General features: G+C 35.6%; 1 protein-coding gene across 2 annotated transcripts in view; it reads right to left on the reverse strand.

The window, feature by feature from the left end:
- The window catches only part of LOC110447653, a 29,192-nt gene extending 15,348 nt beyond the window's left edge, over window positions 1-13,844 (reverse strand). The window contains exons 1-8 of one of the 2 annotated variants that reach the window (XM_021493496.1): window positions 13,640-13,844; window positions 11,979-13,001; window positions 10,178-10,250; window positions 9,165-9,941; window positions 8,496-8,709; window positions 4,320-4,488; window positions 1,977-2,133; window positions 705-788 (exon numbers count right to left, since the gene is read on the reverse strand). In XM_021493496.1, coding sequence (XP_021349171.1) covers window positions 705-788; window positions 1,977-2,133; window positions 4,320-4,488; window positions 8,496-8,709; window positions 9,165-9,941; window positions 10,178-10,250; window positions 11,979-12,977 — 2,473 coding nt within the window. In that variant the 5' untranslated portion in view covers window positions 12,978-13,001; window positions 13,640-13,844. The other variant, XM_021493498.1, reaches the window with a different exon arrangement.
- Window positions 13,845-20,854: the final 7,010 nt, after the last annotated feature.

Consider the following 20,854-nt stretch of genomic DNA (forward strand, 5'->3'; position numbering starts at 1 on the left):
CGAGGAACGATACAGGACAGACAAGGATAGAACAGAATCGGAAGGGACAGGACATGAGGAACGGTACAGGACAGACAAGGGTAAAACAGAATCGGGAGGGACAGGACATGAGGAACAGTACAGGACAGACAAGGACGGGACAGAATCGGAAGGGACAGGACATGGGGAACAGTACAGGACAGATAAGGGTAGAACAGAATCGGGAGGGACAGGACATGAGGAACAGTACAGGACAGACAAGGACGGGACAGAATCGGGAGGGACAGGACATGAGGAACAGTACAGGACAGATAAGGGTAGAACAGAATCGGGAGGGACAGGACATGAGGAATGATACAGGACAGACAAGGGTGGAATAGAATGGTTTACACTAAATGAACCACACACTCCCTCCTTCCATTAAATGGTCGGGGTATAAAAATGACGTCCAGAAAGTGGTCTCTTTATGTAGGTGGTTCAAATCACAATAACTACAATGTGGAACATTAAAAGTGGTCTCATAATACAGATGCACAGGTTCGACTGTATCAGTATGCCCCTGATAATGAATGCATCCCTCTCTTGATAACTTTGTAAGAGATCAATAATACGACATATGCTCCAAAAATCCACATGAACCCAGTCAGTGAAATCCTCTATCACTAAATACTTCTCTCGATGATGAGCATGTGCTCCTAGAATGAGCATGCCTTCTGTGTGCTTACTTTTGTTGGTGATTTGTTTGTGTTCCTCCATATCTTTCAAATTTCTTTCCTTCAATATTTCAAAGTTCTTTTCTGGAACATCACCTGAAAAAAACAATAAAAAGATATGTTTTGTTTTTATTTCTACATGTGTACATACCAAGTAACAGAGCATTTTGATAATTAATAATCATACAACTAGTCCTGTATAAGGTAATGAATCTTAATGCTATGTTTTTCACTTTAACCAGAAACTTGAGGGGGACATTTTTATATCAAACAAATATAACATGTTTATTATGAGATGATCATTTGCGCCATTTTGCTTATTAGACTTGGAGAATACAACTAGGTAAGTGATGGAGCGTGAACCCCAAGGATTCAGTAAAGGTAGGTTTTATTTGGTTTACATGTTTCGGATGGCTAGGCCAACCGTCATCAGAACAATTTTACAGTATCGTTTACAGAGCTAAGGTGGAAATTACTGTTCGCCACGTGACGTTAAAGTAATTGTTAAGTAATCATGTGATATACAAATGAAATTGCCGGGAAACGGCATGTTAGATAACAGATCAAAGTTGATTGTTGTTAAACATGAAGCTTAAATGGAAATGCGAATAAATACATACAATCCTATGTTGGTATTACTGGTTATTAATTTAGACAGTGTTCAATAGACCAAAAAATACTGTAAATGGAAACTTGTACGTCTCATACTGATAAGATGGATTTACATCTTCACATATATGGTATCGATTAATGTGTCCATTTTGTCTCCGTATTCTAGATAGTTATGGTTGATAGGTGGTGAATCTGTGTCTTGGAGAAGAGATTTATATGTTTGTCCCATAATGCCATCCCCATTTTTAAGTCCTGACCCTTTTTTCCAAAGGAGCATTTAAACATAAGAACACATATTTATCCCCTTCATCTGGGGATCCTCTGTATAAAAGTTGGTCAAAATCCCTTCACTTGTATTTGAGGAGTAGTCTTTCGAAGATTAACTCCTTCTGATCTGCCCCTCCCTCAGCCCCCTACATGGGGTTTGGAGGAGACACCTTTTATTTATACAGTACAGTATTCCCTTGACCCCAGGGATGTTCCATTTCTCATTTAGTTAAAAATACATTTAGCCATCCTGGACTAGCAGTCTTTAAAGAGAAAAGATGGCTGGACAGAAGACAGATGCATGGACACCTGAGTGTGCCATGGCATATAATAAAGTTTGTCTGGCCCTTTAGACAAAGTCAGAAAAACATGATCAATACATGGATAACAGTCTCGAAGTCTCACCTGTGGATCTGTGTGTACTAACTAAAGAGTTGTCTTCATCACTACTGCTGTCCTCACAAGAATCTGACGTCTTCTTCCCTTCAGTTTGATCAGCTGCTTTCTTCCCTTCCACATTCTGACAACCAGTTTCCTTCCCTTCATTGGTTTGTTCAGCAGACTATATTAATTGGAAGCAAATGGACAGGTATGGTACATTTCTAATTGTATGCTTCTTCAGAAAGTAACTTAAAGTGACTTATTATTACTCTGTATTGTTTCATTTTTTAAGAGCACAAATAACAGTTTTACTTTTTTATCCTTTTATTTTAGTAATTCTTTCTGTATCACCTTTGATTTCAGTTACATTCATTTTTCATGCAGATATTTCTGCAGAGGTATTTGATTTTTATTATTCCTTTTTTTTTTAGAATGTTTCAGTATGTCTAAAATCAATGAGGCATCATTAGAGTAGTATACATGTATTTCTGTTTTTAGTAAATTCTGTATTACCAATCTCATAGCAAAATTCTCTGCACATAGATGTAGTGCAATAGGTCCGCTTGTTGACATTCTCAATTTTCTCTTCTTATCTTTTGATAAATTGCCTTGAGTAACTAGAACACTGACAGGTCAGTAAGGGCCCCGTCTTGTGGTAATATATCCCTCATATTCATCAAGAAGCAATCTGCCCATTTAGCTGAGCTTGACGTTTGATATTTGGACAAAGAATCGCAAGGAAGCAAAATATACATTTGCTGGGATAACATAAATGTAAATACCGGTGCAATACTCATTTGTTAGCTTTGATTTGTTTTATTTCACCTTAAATACCTCCTCCATCAAAAGCCAGGGTCAAAGTCAGAGATCCACTTTGACCTTGACCTTTGACCCAGTAACACTGACCTCTGACCCAATGACCTTGACCTTTGCCAGTTGACTCCTTGTTTAATTCTGATCAACTTTGCTTCATCATGTCTTTACAAAATGTTCATCAGTGAAAAGATGCAAAATTTGACCTTGACCTTTGAAAACCTAATGATCTTGACCTTAATGACCTCAACTTTTTACCTCAGTGTGTCTCTTTGTTTAGTTCCAACCAACTTTGCTTCATAATGTCATAAGATGCTCATTAGTGAAAAGCTACAAAATTTGACCTTGACTTTTGACCGAATGACTTTGATCCTTGGTCAGTTGACTCCTTGTTTAATTCTGATTAACTTTGCTTCATGTCATAACAAAATGTTCATCAGTGAAAAGATGCAAAATTTGACCTAAACCTTTGAACCCAATGACCTTGACTTTTTACCTCAGTGTGTATTTTTGTGACCTGAACATCTTGACCAAGTTTCATGTAAATCGGTCAATAAATACAATATATATATAAGTTATCAGCCAGGAACAAAAATTGTGGACAGACAGACAGACGTACGAACAGACAGAGAGATTACTGTAGGGCACCTGTATCTCCGATACAGGGCCCTAATAATTAAATCTGTGTTTTCTCTATTTCAATATATACTACTCATCTCATATTATTACTCTATAGACCTTGTATTTTTTATACAAAAATTCTTCAACAGAGATTGGTACACTAATATCTGAAATATCCAGGCAACATTTGACCTAGGACTTTTGGTTATGTCATTCTTTAAAGATTTAACAAATTTGACCCCTGCAGTGAACTTGATAATGGAACAAGGCCATTTGTATGAACAAACCAGATACTAATAGGCCTCTACCACAGCATGCTTAAGGCCAAATATCATAACTCTAAATCTCATTTATTCAGAAGAAGTCATTAAAAAGTAGATAGTGGACAATGGACAGACATGCAGATGACATTTTACCAATGATAAATGTGTCACAAAGTTACACATAAAAACCATGACACAAAAACAAAATATTTTTGACTGAAATTGCTTATCAATTCACAGGCATTTGTAATATGAACTGGAAGTCTGATCAAAACAGATTAAATCACTCAAATATCCTGGAAGAAAAATCATGAATGTGATATAGCAAACTTTTAGACTTTCTTTTTCATTTCTTCAAATGAATAAAATGTTATTGATTATTAGGCCCACTGCCCCAGTGTGTAATCTGTAGAATTTTTATTCATTCAAAAAAATCAAATTTTATTATATACAATAACAACTTGCAGTTCAACCAGAGGAAATGTGAAGTAAACATCTTACGATGGAAGAAAACTTTTAAATGACCCTCTATGGAGTGGGAACATCACAGTACTCACCTAGAGGAAGGTGTAGGTACCAGGTTATGATGAGATAACCTGGTACCTTCCATATATAACCTTCCACCCACACACATCAAACCACCTGACAGAGTAAGAAGATGTATACTCACCTTGGGGAAATTGTAAGTACTTGGTTGTAGAGACGGCGACAAATCGTTGAGTGACCCTGAGCTAGTTGTCGGGGTAGTACTGGGAGATTCTGCTCCAGTATCTGACTGTACGTCCTTCTGTGTCGTTTGTTGTGTTGTAGGGGCAACATCAGGTTCTGGCTGGTGTGACCTATTACAAAAATAAAACAGGATGAAGGCATATTTCTAACATGTTACACAATTAATCTAAAATTGCCTAGTAATTAAACAAAGAATCTAATGTCTTCTATTGTCTCTAACTTTGGTTATATTAAATGTGTTTCCTGTGGTGCTGATCAGCATGTTACACACTCTCCTTTCATTCTGGCTCATATTGTTTAGTGTAATCCCATTATTCTTCGTCCCATCACTTTTTTTCCTTGTTACATGTTTTCATGTTTTATGTGCAGTCAAAAAAGTATGAAATACATAAAAAAAAAAAAATCTTCGGCAGAATTTCCATTTACACAATTACAACCCTAACATACAACAAGACATTAATAAAAAGTCTGCAAAACTAATATAAATATCTGGATACTATAATACTGTTATATCATACCGATGGGTTACATCACAGGGTCTCACAATTATCTATAATATTGTTATATCATATCACATGGTCTCAAAATTATCTATAATATTGTTATATCATAATGATTGGTTACATCACAGGGTCTCACAATTATCTATAATACTGTTATATCATAACGATGGGTTACATCACAGGGTCTCACAATTATCGATAATATTGTTATATCATAATGATGGGTTACATCACAGGGTCTCACAATTAACTATAATACTGTTATATCATAATGATGGGTTACATCACAGGGTCTCACAATTATCGATAATATTGTTATATCATAATGATGGGTTACATCACAGGGACTCACAATTATCTATAATACTGTTATATCATAACGATGGGTTACATCACAGGGTCTCACAATTAACTATAATACTGTTATATCATAATGATGGGTTACATCACAGGGTCTCACAATTATCTATAATACTGTTATATCATAATGATTGGGTAGATCACAGGGTCTCACAATTATCTATAATACTGTTGTATCATAATGATGGGTTACATCACAGGGTCTCACAATTATCTATAATACTGTTATACACAATTATCAAAGTCCCGCGACAACTGCTAGTGCATTCCTGTGACTGTCTGTTAAGAAAACATGAAACGGTGTTGGCCGTCAACTCAGATAGCAGTTTGTGATTAATAAGAAATGGTAATGAAATCGTACAGAATACCCAGAATGATTTTGCATCCATTTTTGAGATATCATCACCAAAAATGTTTTTATGTAGAAGTTCCTTTAATGAATGAAGCTTGAAAAAAATATTTTGGAGATCTAAGGTCAAAGTCACTAGTAAAACTTAAAAAAAAATTGAACAGAGTTTACATTTAACATCTTCCTGTATTTTCCACGAATCAGACTTAAAATCAATACAAGGGCCTTATAGTGGTCACCTGAGTTATATCACGGGAATCTAATTCCGTGGTTATATTATATATATAAATAGGTACTTGTAGCTCAATTTCATTGTTGAGATGTGATGTGGAAAACAACATGTAAACAAAGTGAAATACAATACTTGTCATGTCACCAAAGGATAAGAACTTTAAAATCTATTCAAATAAATTATTTTGCTATTGAGAAATATAATATCAATTGCTATTAAGCCAATTTTCCTCTTTGGCCAACCCCGGGGATAGGTCAGGATCTTAGTTTCTGATACTATTTGATTTCAATTTCATTATAACTATTCCAACCAAGTTTGAATTATTTCTTGCTGAAAATGGACAAGATATAGTCAGAAGTGTTATTTTCCTATATAAACCAAGAAGAACAGATTACCAAAGGGTAATATAACTAACAATTTATATAATGCACCTAAGGGCATTTCCATCCATAAAGGAAACTTGAATCTTGTACCATCCGAGTGCAGAGTTTTTATAAAATACATGTACCAGCCATTTTTACCCTTTTTGGCCTCACCCGGGCTCCAGCCCCTGGGGCAAGGTGGGATCTTATTTTTTCATACCAATAATGCACCTAAGGACCTTTCTATCCATTTAGAGTGTTTGTTTGTAATACATGAGTCTGATGAAAAGGATTTTTGAGTTTTTAGCCATTTTCCCCATTTGGGACCCACGTACCCCTCCAGCCCCTTGGGATCGGGCAGGATCGGATTTTCTCATACTATCTAATTGCTATCTGGCATCATAATCATTCCATCCAACTTTAAATAATTTCCTGCTGAAAAATGACAAAATATACCCAAAATTGTTATTTCCCTATATATAAACTATAATAAACTTTACCCCCTCCCCAAGGGAAAACGGATGGCCCATGGGTACTGAAATTTACAATTAACTTAAAGCCCCTGATGGTCTTTCCATCCATGCGAAAAATGAATGGAGTACAATTCGGCTTTAAGCACATGCATGTTTATGAAATATTAAATCAATAGGAAAACCTGTTTGTTTTTAATATATAATCTTGGACAGCTAGGAAGATAACCTTATTTTCTTGTAATGGCAATGTCTCGTTCCCAAACAGTAGAATATCTGTGGTAATATTACAAGGCAAAGAATATAAGTACTGTCTTCTTATGTCATCATATCTGGTACATTCTAAAAGAAAGTGAGCAGTGCTTTCAACTTGACCGCATACACATAGCGGAGATTGAACAATATTTTTACTAAATAAATGACTGTTTAAGGAACTGCATTCCATTCGCAGACGAGCATGGTATATTTGACCCTTACGGGTTCCAAAAGTGTAGTGGATTGGTACTTTTCTACTTAACTGTTTATCAAGGTATAATTTTATAGCAGGAACAGACGGTTTTGATCTAACATCAGATGGTAGTTTATTCCATTGATCTATAGTAGATGGTAAAAACGATTGTTTATAAAAAGCAGTTTTGCACAATATTGGAGTGACACATGTATGATCTGAGTTCCTTGTATCATATCTATGTCCCTCCGAAACTGTGAGGAACAAGATTATACAAATATTGAGGCGTATATTGGTAAAACATTTTATGAAATTGAAGAATTTTTCGATTTTGTCTACGATCAAATAATCTCGTCCATCTTGCTTCATTGAACAATTTGTCAATACTTGTTAGTTTTGTCGCGCCAGTTACTATCCGAGCAGCTTCAACATTGAGGTTTTCAAGTTTTTTTTCCAGTTCTTTTGGAATATTTTCCCATACTATATCACCATATTCGAGAAGTGGTCTTATAAAAGAGAAATACATAGTTTGCAAAGTTTGTCTATCTAATTGGAATTTCAAAGATCTCATTATATTGATTTTAAAGGAGGCTTTTACAATGATATAATTAACTTGATCTAGCCAACGACCATCTCCAGAGTAGTACACACCAAGGTGCTTGTGAGAGGATACATTATTTATTGGAAAGTTGTTCATATGTAGAGGGGGGTGGTAAATGGGATTTCGTTTCCTGCTTATTATCATAGATTCAGTTTTTTGGGGATTGAAGTCTACAAGCCACTGTCGGGACCACACATGAATTCTATTAATATCTGATTCTAATGTAGCATGTGCCGTAACGGGATTGTCTACTTCTATGTAAAGGGACGTATCATCGGCAAATAGCTTAATTGTGGAATTGATTTCATAAACAATGTCATTAATATATACAAGAAATAAAAGAGGACCGAGGATCGAGCCCTGAGGTACCCGAGCTATGATAGTAAACTTTACCCCCTCCCCAAGGGAGAACTGATGGCCCGGGTATTTACAATTTACATAAAGCCCCAGATGATCTTTCTATTCATGCAGGGAAATTGACTGTAGTAACTCTGAGTCTAGAGAAAAAGATTTTTTAAATATTAGTTAATTTTCCCTTCGGGGCCCCGCCCTGGCCCCTGGGGTTGAAGTAGGAATCCCAATTTTACAATTTTGTAGCCTTATCTACCAAGGATGATTCTGAATAAGTTTGAAAAAATTCCATCTTCTGGTTCTTGAGAAGAAGTTGAAAATGTAAAAAGTTTTTGCACGACGGACGGACGGTGCAGGACGACGGACGGAAAGCATTCAGAATAGGTAACTTGAGCAAAACTCAGGTGACCTAAAAAAATGCCAATAACATATAGCACTTACTTTGGATCATGCGTTGAAATCATTGTTGGTTCTGACATTACAGCTTTAGAATGTTTCCCTATCATTACAGTGTTAGCTCCAAAGACGTTGATGGTTTGAGGAGGATCTTGTGCAGGCTGCGGTGGTGGTGGTGGCGATGGTGGTTTTGGCTCAGACTTCTCATAAAGGTGATGGTGGACAATAGTCAAAACAGGCCCTTCCTTATAATTAGTACCTTAAGAAAGATTTAGTTGAATTAGCTTATAAGAATTTGCGAGTTTAGGTTTGAAATAGATTTTCCAATTATTTTGGATTTCTGACTGACCTGAAAAAACCCGGAAGTAAAAACACTTTTTCAGAAAATTCAAGCTAATACCCGGTTCAGGTTCTGGGATTGAACCCAAGTCAACTGTGCATAAGGTCAGAAAGTCAACCTTTTTACCAAATCTGCCCATATTTTAGACGACAGCTATACTGTACTTGTTGTATTCCTTATACTGCATCTGTAGTGTTCCAGTATAGGTAGTTCAATACAAGTTCTATATCTCTTTTGATTTTATAATATATGACCTTAACAATATCCTACCTCCGTATCAACGGGACCAGAAGCCTGAGTGCTGATATGGGTTGAAGGGTAACATGCCGTACGCAAAACATCTAATATACCTGTAATATAATAGGTAAACTTACCTGTAAGGTATGGAAATAGAGTAGGTGAGAATTCCGGAGGTTGTTTACCCTTCATGTGAGTAGAAGGATCAGGGACGTCACTTCCAGCTGGACATCTTCTGTCAGAGTCTTTTTGAGGGACATTGCCCGCCATTAAACCTTTAGAAGACCGCTGCCCTCCACTGTAGGTAAGTGTATTTTCCAGGACCTTACCTTGATCTTCTATGCTACTCTTCCACTTTTTACTATAAAAATGTGGCTCTTTATCTTCTTTTTGTGCATCAGTACTAAGCATGCTCTCTTGTTTTGAAGATTTAAGATTTGCGTCGCCCAAGTCTTTCCCAAGTGCTGCATCCCCAGAGTCATTCACTAGCCCTGTGTTGTCAAGACTTGTCTCTCCTGGGTCTTTTACTGGCTTAGATTCACCCTTTTGTTGTAGCTGCTCCTCCCCAGACAAAGAGTCATATCCAGACTCTGTTAATGCACAGACTGTTTTGATTTCTGTGTTATCGGCCCTTCCAGATTCCAACTGATCTTCCTCTAAATCAGTTTCAGGAGTGTCGTCCCCATTGGACATAACAGGTGTAGCAGCTGGATCACCATGTACTGATACTTTGGTTTCCTCAGACGTCTCCAGTGTGGAATTCTCCGTTGATGTAGAAACCTGAGACGGATGAATGTGTTCTGATCCTAAACCTTCATCTTGGCTGTTTCCAGACTCACTAGCTCCTTCATCACCCTCCAAACGAGGTTCTGCTGAACTCTCTTGTCCATTGCTGTCCACAGTGTTTGAGGACTCTGAAATTTAAATCAAAAGCCGGTCATTTGACGTCAAATGAATTGGGGGAAGATTTTTTCTTTTAATTTCAAGCATGGTGTTCAACCCCTATCATAATGACATATGTCTTTTTGGACAAGATGTTCTTCTCGGTTGTTGTCTAAAGAAAAGACATGCAAATTACTGTGTTTTAAGTTACTTCAAGATGTTCTATTCTGCCTGAAAAGCATATTGGAGGTGTTACAGATTTAAATACCTGGAAGTAAGTCAGTGTTTGCTGTTCTGCTGTCGTTGTTATCTGTCTTTTTTTCTTTTTCTTCCAAAATTGGCTACAAGATTTTATAAATATATTCAATGAAAACAATTGAAACTAGAACTGTTACTCGCAGGCTAACTTGATAGCAATCTCTATCCAGAACTGTCGTTCACAAAACAGCTAAAAAGAATCCAGCATGTGCTTAAATTACAATATGGTTTTGTTCATGTCAAGCATAGGTAGATATCAAGCCGTTTAACACAACAGAACATACAAATATAATCCTATCGATATCGTGTTGAAAGTTGTCTGACGGTGACATATTTGGGAGAAATGACGTTTTTAATCAATCGATTATGTAAAACATTGCCAAATGACGTAAAAGCTAAAACGGATTTTCAAGACTTTGCCAAGATTCTTTGCATTTAGCCGTTGACAGCAGTGTAAGTGATTGAAAGGAACGACAACTCTGAACAGAGATTGCTTCAGTAGCAGTACTTTGGTAAACATTTTAAAATGGAAGCTAGATTAGGAGCATTACTCTCAATATAGTAGTCAAAATGATAAATACATAGGTGACCAACAACTACCTAATCAAGGTGGATCATGTATACAAAGATAAATCATATCAGCAGCACAGAAGTAATTCAGACAAAATGTATTAATGTAATTAAGAAAAGGGATGTATAGCTCCTGTTGATGTAGTTAAAAGAAACAAAGAGGCCCAGAGGGTCTGTATTGCTGTATTAAATGTCATAGTGACCTGCATTTGGTTCTTCACTAGATGTGCTTGCATATATACTTATTTTGAAAAGCCAGTATGAAACAATATAATATATATATGAAATTCGGAAATCAGTTTTTCCATAATTTGGGTTGTACATGTAGGTCAAAATATAGGTCACAGTGTCCTACTTTTATTCAGGAAACTACCTTCCCCAAACTTAACCCTGTTATAAGTTGATTTCAGTTTGATGATGATATAAAATGATGTTGTAGAAGAAAATAATGCTGGAAAAATCTTTACCTTGAAAGAGGGAGGAGGTAAAATTACAGGTTGCAGTGACCTACTAACTTTTAGTTTGCAATACTCGCGAAATACAACCATATGTTAATCAAGCTGAAATTTTAGCTCAACTTTAATGTGTATTAACAGGGTTTATCATATGTTTACTCAGAATATGAGTGTTTTTGCATATTTGATAACTTCTGACCACTCCTGATACCACTTCCGGTCAACCGTGTGATAAGTTTCTCGTAATGCACCCCCCCATGTGATAACAATTCTCGTAATGCACCCCCTGTTCGGAACACCTCTACTTCTGTATTGGATATGGGAAGCGCCCAAAGCGTTCCGAGTAAAATCCGGATTTGCGCTGTCAGGTTTTTTTTTGCTTAGACAGTGTGTTGAGCAGACGTCAACAAACAAAATGCCAACAAACCAGGGAGAGGAAATACTTAATTCTCTAGCGTCTAGAATATTTGAAGAGTGCAAGGTTGTGACAAGGACACGGAGAACTTCGTCAAAAGTATGAAAAACACAAACACTCACAGAAAAACGGAGTCGGACGTCGGAGTTGAACATATGATAAAAAGTTTATAATATGACCATTTTGATATCTTATCCCTTATCAGCCCTCGGGGATATGATATCAAAATGGTCATATAATAACCTCTAAATAATGTTAAAGGGCTTAATTGGGGATGGGGGGATAAGATAAAGAGAAGCTGGTAGCATAAATATTTTAATGAGCATGACTGTATTACATTTAGTGTGTCTGTATCAAAACCATGAACTCACCACATTGTTGCTGTGCCCCGACTGGTTACTGGAAAATAGCAATTCCCTAGATGTCTCATTCCTGTCGTCATCATCAAAATAGTTATTATTCTGCCATTGATTTCTTAGGAGATTACCCATGTTTTGACGGGAACTTGAATATGAAATCAACTGTGTTGCATGTACAGAAGCAGCTTGTGGATGTTCCCGAGAAGAAGCATTTTGATGCTCATACGAAGACATTGCCCTGTTTTCGGAGTTAGTGATGTACTGCTGCAGCTTTCTCCTGTCTTCCATAGCTACCTTGATCACTCCTTGTGCTTTCCGTTCTTTAAATCTAGAGTTCTTCTCCAGATCATAAAATGGAATTGGAGTAATCGCTTTCAGTCCTATGAAATTGATGTTCTTATCTACTGTTTGAACAGGAATAAGAGCATTTACCTTTTGGCGTTGAACACATTCAGAAAGATATTTCGCACGTTCTTTAGATAGTTTATCACTTATCTTGGAAATGTGCTGTTCGGCTTCATCTTCTGTTATGAACCTTGTCATCATAATTAGTTCTTCTAGTACGCCTGTAAGAACTTTATCCTTCATGAATTTATCAGTGATAAAAGCCAATATCTTCATGCATTTTGCGGTCACATTCTTTGTTTGACCGAAAACACCAGCTTCTGGGAAAATATCAGAATCATCGTACAGATGTATCCTTGCATCCAAAAGGTTACATGTAGGTTTCATGGCTATTCGTTTCAACCATGGAAGAAACTTATCTTCCACCTTATCATAATCCTCCTTGGCATAAATAACAGCCACATCAACAAGGTATGGTAGTTGGTGAAATCCTGGTGGTTCATTCCATTGTTCACTGTTTGGTACAGAATCTTTCTCTACATCTGACCCAGATTGATTATCATGCTTGGCTCTTCCTTGTTCATTCTTGTTCTTCTGGTGCCCACTATTTGACTGCGAATTGGTCTTGGGCCTAGCACCTTTATCATCTGGTTGGCTGCTTGCCATTATTTACTACAGTGCAAAACAAAACTGAAAGGCAAAATGTAACACACATTTGAAAAATACAAAACCCTGAAAATCAAAATTTGTAAATCATTTTATATTTAAATCCAAAATTTACACACAAAGATATGGCCAAGTGTTAATGCATCCAGATTGTTTGTGTATTACAGAATTCAAATATTTGTATAAAAAAACTTGTTCATTGCAGAAGTTTCTTAAGATATGTGTGATGGATTAATGAATACAGGTCTATTAAAATAACACCATTTATTCTATAGTTAATATTAAACTAGCTGCGATAACGTAGCTTTCTGACAACGAGAGATTTTTTTATAAATGGCCGGGGCAGAGGAGTATTAATATTACTCATATATATTTTTTGGGGTATTTTCCAGGTAACATTTGAACAGAATTCCTGAATTCTAAACTTCCACAAGCTTAAATGGAATTAAACAATATACATCTGTTCCGATGAGAAGGCAATGATTATGCTAACGGTAGTATTTTCTCTGGAGCCTCATTCATTCCATCTACGACGACTCATCAACAGTAAAAGTGTGGAAATCTCCAAGGCTGCACTAGATATTCTCGGTGTCTTTCGTACACTTCAGCCCAACAGTGAGCCACCATCATGTAATTACTTACAGATACAGAAGGGAACCTACTTTCGTTTTAAAATGTATGCTAAATCATTGGAGGACGAACGATGGATCTCCTCTGACAGACACTCATTATCCTCGATGTGTTTTATATCTAGCGAGTTCTTCTGGCCTCCTGGCAATTATTTGAGCTGTGGCGTCGAACACGAATATCATCGGGAAAGTCTAAGGTATTATAAAAATAGAACTGTTGGAAATTCCAAAAGCGGAACATACTGGTCCTCGGGAAATCTTGTACGCCGTTCCCGGACCCGGGCTTAAAACCCGATACAGGAATAAGAAGATATTTTAATATCTCAACAACGCCATTGTTTTATAAATATTTTAAAATCTAATAATACCAAATATTATATTCTAAATGTGACTTTTAGAATGAAATAATAAAAGTATCAGATAATATAAAAATCGACGATAATGGGACATTTCAAGAATGGCATATATAACTCGTTATTTATTCATTTATATCATTCGGACTAATATCTCTGGGCAGGTAAGTCAATCTGGTTAATATCTCTAGGTAGGTAACATTACAGCAGTGACGGCAGCACAATTTGCCCCAAAAGACCCCAAAAAAGACGTTAACTGGATAGTTATGGTGACGCGGGTATTATTTATTAGACGTATTTGAGTTACTTCCCTTGCAAACAAGTTTACCGTTTGTCTTTTCACCATCCCCGATGACAGAAGTTTTATCGATATTTTTTAAATACCTAAAATGGTATTTTTCTCACTCTTTCCACATTATTTTATACAGAGAAGAAGTAGGAGAATGTAAAGATAAAGGAGAGAGGAAGGGGAAAAGAAATTTTCGAGACTGATGTCGTTTTCAGAAGAAAATAAACTAATAGTGTATACGTATACCACAACAAAAATCGCTGCAATTTATATAGAGGTACCAACGCTAAATCATTAGCTACTTAAGCAATACAATCAATACAATGCAAGCCGTAAACGTAAGTTTGCATGTGAAAACTTAAACAAATCGCTTCAATTTAATGATGAAACTTTGTACACATTCAAATATATTTTTTATTTTGTACAGAAGATAGATTGTTGTCACCATGACCTCGTCAAAATGCAAGATTTTTAAAGCTTCAAGACAGCACTACAAACTGGAACAATATAAACTAAAAGCGCACTCCTCCAACCCTGGAATGTATACTCAAATTTGAGGTCTTCCAGTAATATACAGATACAGCTACAGATACACCAGAGACGTATATATTGTCTCTGTTGTCACCAAGCAGTAACACTTCAAGGGAAAGCTGATCTTGGATAGATGCAAAACTTGCTTGTCTATGAGGGACGCGTTTAGGTTGAACTGTGTGAAAAACTCATATAGCATGGATGGCAAACTTTTCGTAGTGCTGCAGAACGGCAAAAAGAGAAAACTTTGTTTTGACACCCCACCAAAGGAGAACTATTTGCTGGAGGACGCCAACTTTTCACGATATTGATCTTGAATCGTGAAGATCGGTGCGGGACTTTGGGCACGGTCTGTTGCCTATACCGATCTGTGTGTAAATAGTAAATAGTGTTGTGTGTCATTTAGTGATTTTCTTCATAGTGAGGATGTGTGCATGGATTGTATAAAAACGTACATTGTAGCTACAGGTAAGCCAATATAAAGTATACATTTCACTCTGTAAGAATGTCTGCTGTCCTTTATACTTATGCAACTCACCTAAGTTTATCATTTTTGAATTTTGATTTTTGATCATAGTACTACAATATACAATGTAATTGTGTAATTACTACATGAGTTCAATTCGAGTAAATATTGTACTTATAAGTGTTTATCAGATGCAATTAATATACACGATCAGTTTTTCATATACAGCGATTGATATATATTTATTTAGCATAACTACAAATGCTGATCAAATCAGCGCATTTTGTTAGAACAGATATAAAGCATCGAATGATGGAGTAGAGTGTGTATTATTATGACTATTTATTATAAGACAAATAATTATATATCTTTGTATCATCCCATTTTCTTTTTTATTTCTCGCTCAGAATGTTTCTGATTTCTCATTTTGAGATGTTCCCTTATTTACGTCAGATTATGCATTTTTAGCTCACTTGGCCCTTCGGGCCAGGTGAGCTTATGCCGTGGTGCGTCGTCCGACGTCCGGCGTCAATATTTTACTTTAAACGACTTCTTCTTAATAACCGAAAGGCCTAGGGTTATGATATTTGGCCAAAAGCAAACTATGATGAAGGGCCTCCAAGTTTGTTCAAATAAATGACCTTCATCCATTTTCAAGGTCACTGGGGTCAATTGTCTTAAATAATCTTTAAACAACTTCTTCTGAATATCTTAGAGGCATAGGATAATAATATTTGGCCAGTAACATGCTAGGATAATGGGCTACTAAGTTTTCTTTAAATGAATGACCTTTACCTATATTCAAGGTCACAGGGGTCAAATATGTTTAAAACCTTTAAACAACTTCTTCTCAATAACAAAGTGGCATAGATTAATGATATTTAGCCAGTAACATGCTGGGATAAAGGGCTACCAAGTTTGTTAAAACAAATTACCTTTACTTATATTTAAGGTCACAGGGGTCAAATATGTTTAAAACATTTAAACAACTTTTTCTAAATAACCAAGAATAATGATATTTGGCCAGTAACATGCTTGGATAAAGGGCTACCAAGTTTGTTCAAATAAATAACCTTCATCCATTTTCAAGGTCACAGGGGTCAAATATGTTAAACATCTTTTAAAAACTTCTTCTCAATAAACAAAAGGCCTTGGATGATGACATTTGGCTAGTAAAATGATGGGATGAAGGGCTACCAAGTTTGATCAAACAAATGACCTTCATCTATGTTCAAGGTCACAGGGGTCAAATATATTTAAAACCCTTACACAACTTCTCCTGAATACCCAAGAGGCATAGAACAATGATATTTGACCAGTATCATGTTCAGATGAAGGGCTACCAAGTTTGTTCAAACAAACGACCTTCACTCATTTTAAAGGTCACAGGGGTCAAATATGTTTTAAATCTTTAAACAACCTCTCCTGAATATCCAAGAGGCATAGGCTAATGATATTTGGCCAGTAACATGCTGGAATGAAGAGCTACCAAGTTTGTTCAAATGAATTACCTTTATATATTTTCAAGGTCACAGTGGTCAAATATGTTTAAAACCTTTAAACAACTTCTTCTCAATAACCAAAAGGCCTTGGATGATGATATTTGGCCAGTAACATGCTTTGATTAACGGCTACCTTTATTCGAATGAATGACCTTCGCTCATATTCAAGGTCACAGGGATCAAATATGTTTAAATCTTTAAATGACTTTTTCTGAATGTTTAAAAGGTCCAGGGTAATGATATTTAGCCAGAAGTATGCTGGGACGGAAGGCTATAAACTGTCAAGGTCACAGGCGTCATATGCTTAAATCATTTAACAGATTCAAAGGAATCGAACACAGATATTTTGCCTGTAGCTGTATATTAGTCCACTTTTAAGATTACAAGTTTGAGATTAATACCAGGTGAGCGATTCAGGCCCATTGGGCCTCTTGTTTGTTTTGAGATGGCCCCTTTTTACGTCCGGCTTTATAATATTAATAATGAGACCTATATTTATATTATAATATTTATTTTTTATCGGGTATAAGATATATATTTGATAAAAGAATTGCAACGAATTAAGAGTATTGTATTGATATGGATCGGGCAGGAACGGGCGACGATTTACAGGAACGGACAGAAACGGGCGACGATTTACAGGAAAGGGCAGAAACGGGGCAGGATCGGACTTATTTATATATATATAATTTAATCTTGCTGGTAACAAGCATTTTGATTGGCTTAGAAAATTATGTTATCAGCCAATAACATAAATCAAAGTACTGAAAGTACTGAAAGCTAAGGCAAAAGACATATATAAATACTATTTTTGGAATGGAGAACAAAATAAAGACGAAGTTCCCATCATATTGTACAGAAGGATTTACTGTTAATTTGTTATGAATCATAGTTTTATGTAAAAGTGTACCACTGTGAAGTTATTCTTCTTATGTGTACAGTATATCTTTATAGGTTTGTCAGAAGAGGGGTACCAAGTTTCCTCTAGAATATATCATTTTAGACCTTTTAGATAATGCATTTGCATAGGAATTAGGAATTGCTTCCCTTTGTCAATGTTTCAAACATACTGAAACTGGCATTTACCCCTTTGGCCAATACCTGATTAATTTAAACCATTAAATAGATTATGCACAGATTGTATTCATCTTTGAACTTTGCCTTTCTTGGTGAATAAGATATCAATCAAGTTTCTTCAGAATCTTGCCAAATCTGACAAAGTTACTTGGCAAAAATCATTGACCAAACAGAGTACAGTATGCTAACTAATTATGCATGGATTTCACTCAACTTTGAACTTATCGTCTAAGTTTGTGTATTGATCAATAAATATTCAAGCTAGTTATCTTGTAAAGTGTGGACATTGACCAGGGTATGCATGCTTTTTAATACGTGTGAATAATTTTGTTCAAATTTCAATTTTGCATCAGTCTGTGTATATTGTTACAGAACAATATTTAAGGATGTTAACTTGCTGAAACTAAATTGTGGACAGACAAGTGGATGACTGCTACCCATACCTTTACAAGTGTCTCAATAATTTTGAAAAGCTTTTAAATACAGTGGTTTATATATTCACTGCAGTGAAAAGGTTTCTTCTTATGAAAAATGGAATTATTTTGCATCTGTGTTCCTAGGAACCAATAAGATACAAAGCACTCTAATACAATATGATACATTGTTGCATGTTTCAATATTGAATAAGATAAACAAAATATAAAAATACATACCTACACACACACAAGATTAGGAGAGATACATTATTTTCCCTCTATTTCCATTGCATAAATTCTTCACAAGAAAAACAACAACTTTATAGCATATGTTCAGCTTTATCATCTTCATAGGCTAGCATTTGAAATAAGATGCACATATTAATTTCAAATATATTTTATAAGAGTACTGTGAATGTACCAGCTAGAGCACATACTATATTATTACAGTTGTCATTATTGTTTGTTTCAGAACTGATAGCATTGTGCAACAAATGTTGACAACAAGACTTATTGAAAGTTGAGGTTGCATGTGTATATGCAAACAGGTAGTGCATGATTTAATGTTCAGAATGATGGAGCATGTTTTATAAAATTTGGTTTGAATACTTAGTTAGGAAAGCACTGACAATTTTTCTGTCACATGTACATGTACAGGTTGTGAAGCTTTAGCCTTCACCTTGAGTGTATGAACTTGACCTTAAAACTGTCTTGAACAATTGATGGATGAAATTTAGAAATGAAGTTTCAAGAAATATGGTTGAAAACTTAAGAAATAATTGCTTTCATTGACATAGCCAAGATACAATCTTGTGTGTGATTCCTCTCACATATCACACAAGATTTAATATCAAATGTTGGACACGGTAAAATCGATCGAAATTAACAAACATAAAGTTACATGTTATAATTTTATTTTATTTTATTGATATTGATCATAAGCATTGTAAAGTACAATGTATACCAGGGATCTTACATTTCTTTTACTGCTTAACATTTGCGTTGACTTTTAATTCACTGGACAAAAACTACTAGGAAGCCTTGACCAGTATTTCTATCTTTAAAAACATATTTTAAATGTTTTTCCAATTTTCTCCAACCACCCATAGTGTTATATTGATCAAAACAAACGTAGTCTCCAACATTTGTGCCTTTAGTCAGTAGGGGCTGTTCAATCACATTCATCAGGCTTTCAGCATCAAGTAGGGGCTGTTCAATCACATTCATCAGGCTTTCAGCATCAATATTCACAGATTCAATCTGTCCCAAGTAAAGATCACTGACTTCTCCATAAAGGAAAAGTTTGCGAGGAAAGCATTTAAACTATTCGCTGATGGAAGGATCTGTGGACTCGCGCGATCGACTGTCATGTGTCTGAGAGAAAATGATTTAGTCAGAGGTTCCTCCTCTATACGGTAACTGATAGACTTAAAAATGCCATGTCACTGTTGGTACAGTTCTTGCAGCCTTTTGAAAAAGTTCATGAAGTCCGCAAAGGTATGAGAGAGTGGGTTCAGTTCCTATTTCTCATCCTCCTTTCTCCTATCAATAACCATCCCTGTCTGTTGTAATATTGATTGATTCCCCCCTAAAATAGAACATAGTCACCATATAATTTCTGCACCAGCAATAATAACGTTTAGAGACAATATTTAAACAAATAGGAGGCGTGAGCTTGTATAGTGAAAAATAAGGCATTAAAGCTGAGGAGTTCATTAAAATATTTCACAAACATTTCAATAAGTCAATCTCTTTGGTAGCAGAACTAAATATAAACAAAACGTGCATAAAAGTCAACTTATAACAGCACATCTCATGGGGGCTTAAGACACCTAAACTGATTTCTTAGATGGTAAAATGTGTACATAAAAAGGTAATGGTAAAAACAAAACAAAATTATCTCTCTTTTTATATATTAGCCTTCAAATTGAAAAGTCTGATAAAGTTGAAACAGTAGTCTTGTGGAAAAAGAAGGACATATTTTTTTGAACCACAGTAAAAAAATAAAGGGCAGTTTAAACACACGCACTTAGATATTCACGGTTTCATTAATACAAAAGATGAAGCAGAACATCACTCTCCCCGGGTTGTTTCCAGAAAAAAGACATTAACCAGGAAACATTGAGATGTCTATTGCACTCCTTTGTTTTGCTTACAGTGTGCAAATGTGCCTACTATGTGCTAATAAGCTTTCCATGTGATGGTTTTGTTTTTTATGTGCTGTACCCAAATGTTCTAAATGTGCTTAAATTACCATGTGCTGATGTGCTTACCGTGTGCAAAATGCTTTTTCTGTGCTTACAGTATAGTACATGTATGGTTTTTTTTTTAATTTTTTCATGTTGTAATATTTTGGTCTCTGTTATTATACTCATGTTTTGTCGAAATACAAGCTCTTTGTAGCTTATGTTGTATGTTTTGCAAAATTGATGTAAAATAAATATTTGTGTATCTTGTAAGTGCTTAAGGATTTTATCTGTAGTTTTGTATTATATAGAAAAACTTTACCCCAGTATGAGGATTTTTTTTACACATTTTGTCATAAAACAAGTTATGTTCAGATTTCAGACAGAAGATACTATGAAATTGTACAACTCAGAAAAGGTTGAAAAAT

The sequence above is a fragment of the Mizuhopecten yessoensis genome, unplaced genomic scaffold, assembly GCF_002113885.1.
Source record: "Mizuhopecten yessoensis strain PY_sf001 unplaced genomic scaffold, ASM211388v2 scaffold3555, whole genome shotgun sequence".
Taxonomy (NCBI): Eukaryota; Metazoa; Mollusca; class Bivalvia; order Pectinida; family Pectinidae; genus Mizuhopecten; species Mizuhopecten yessoensis.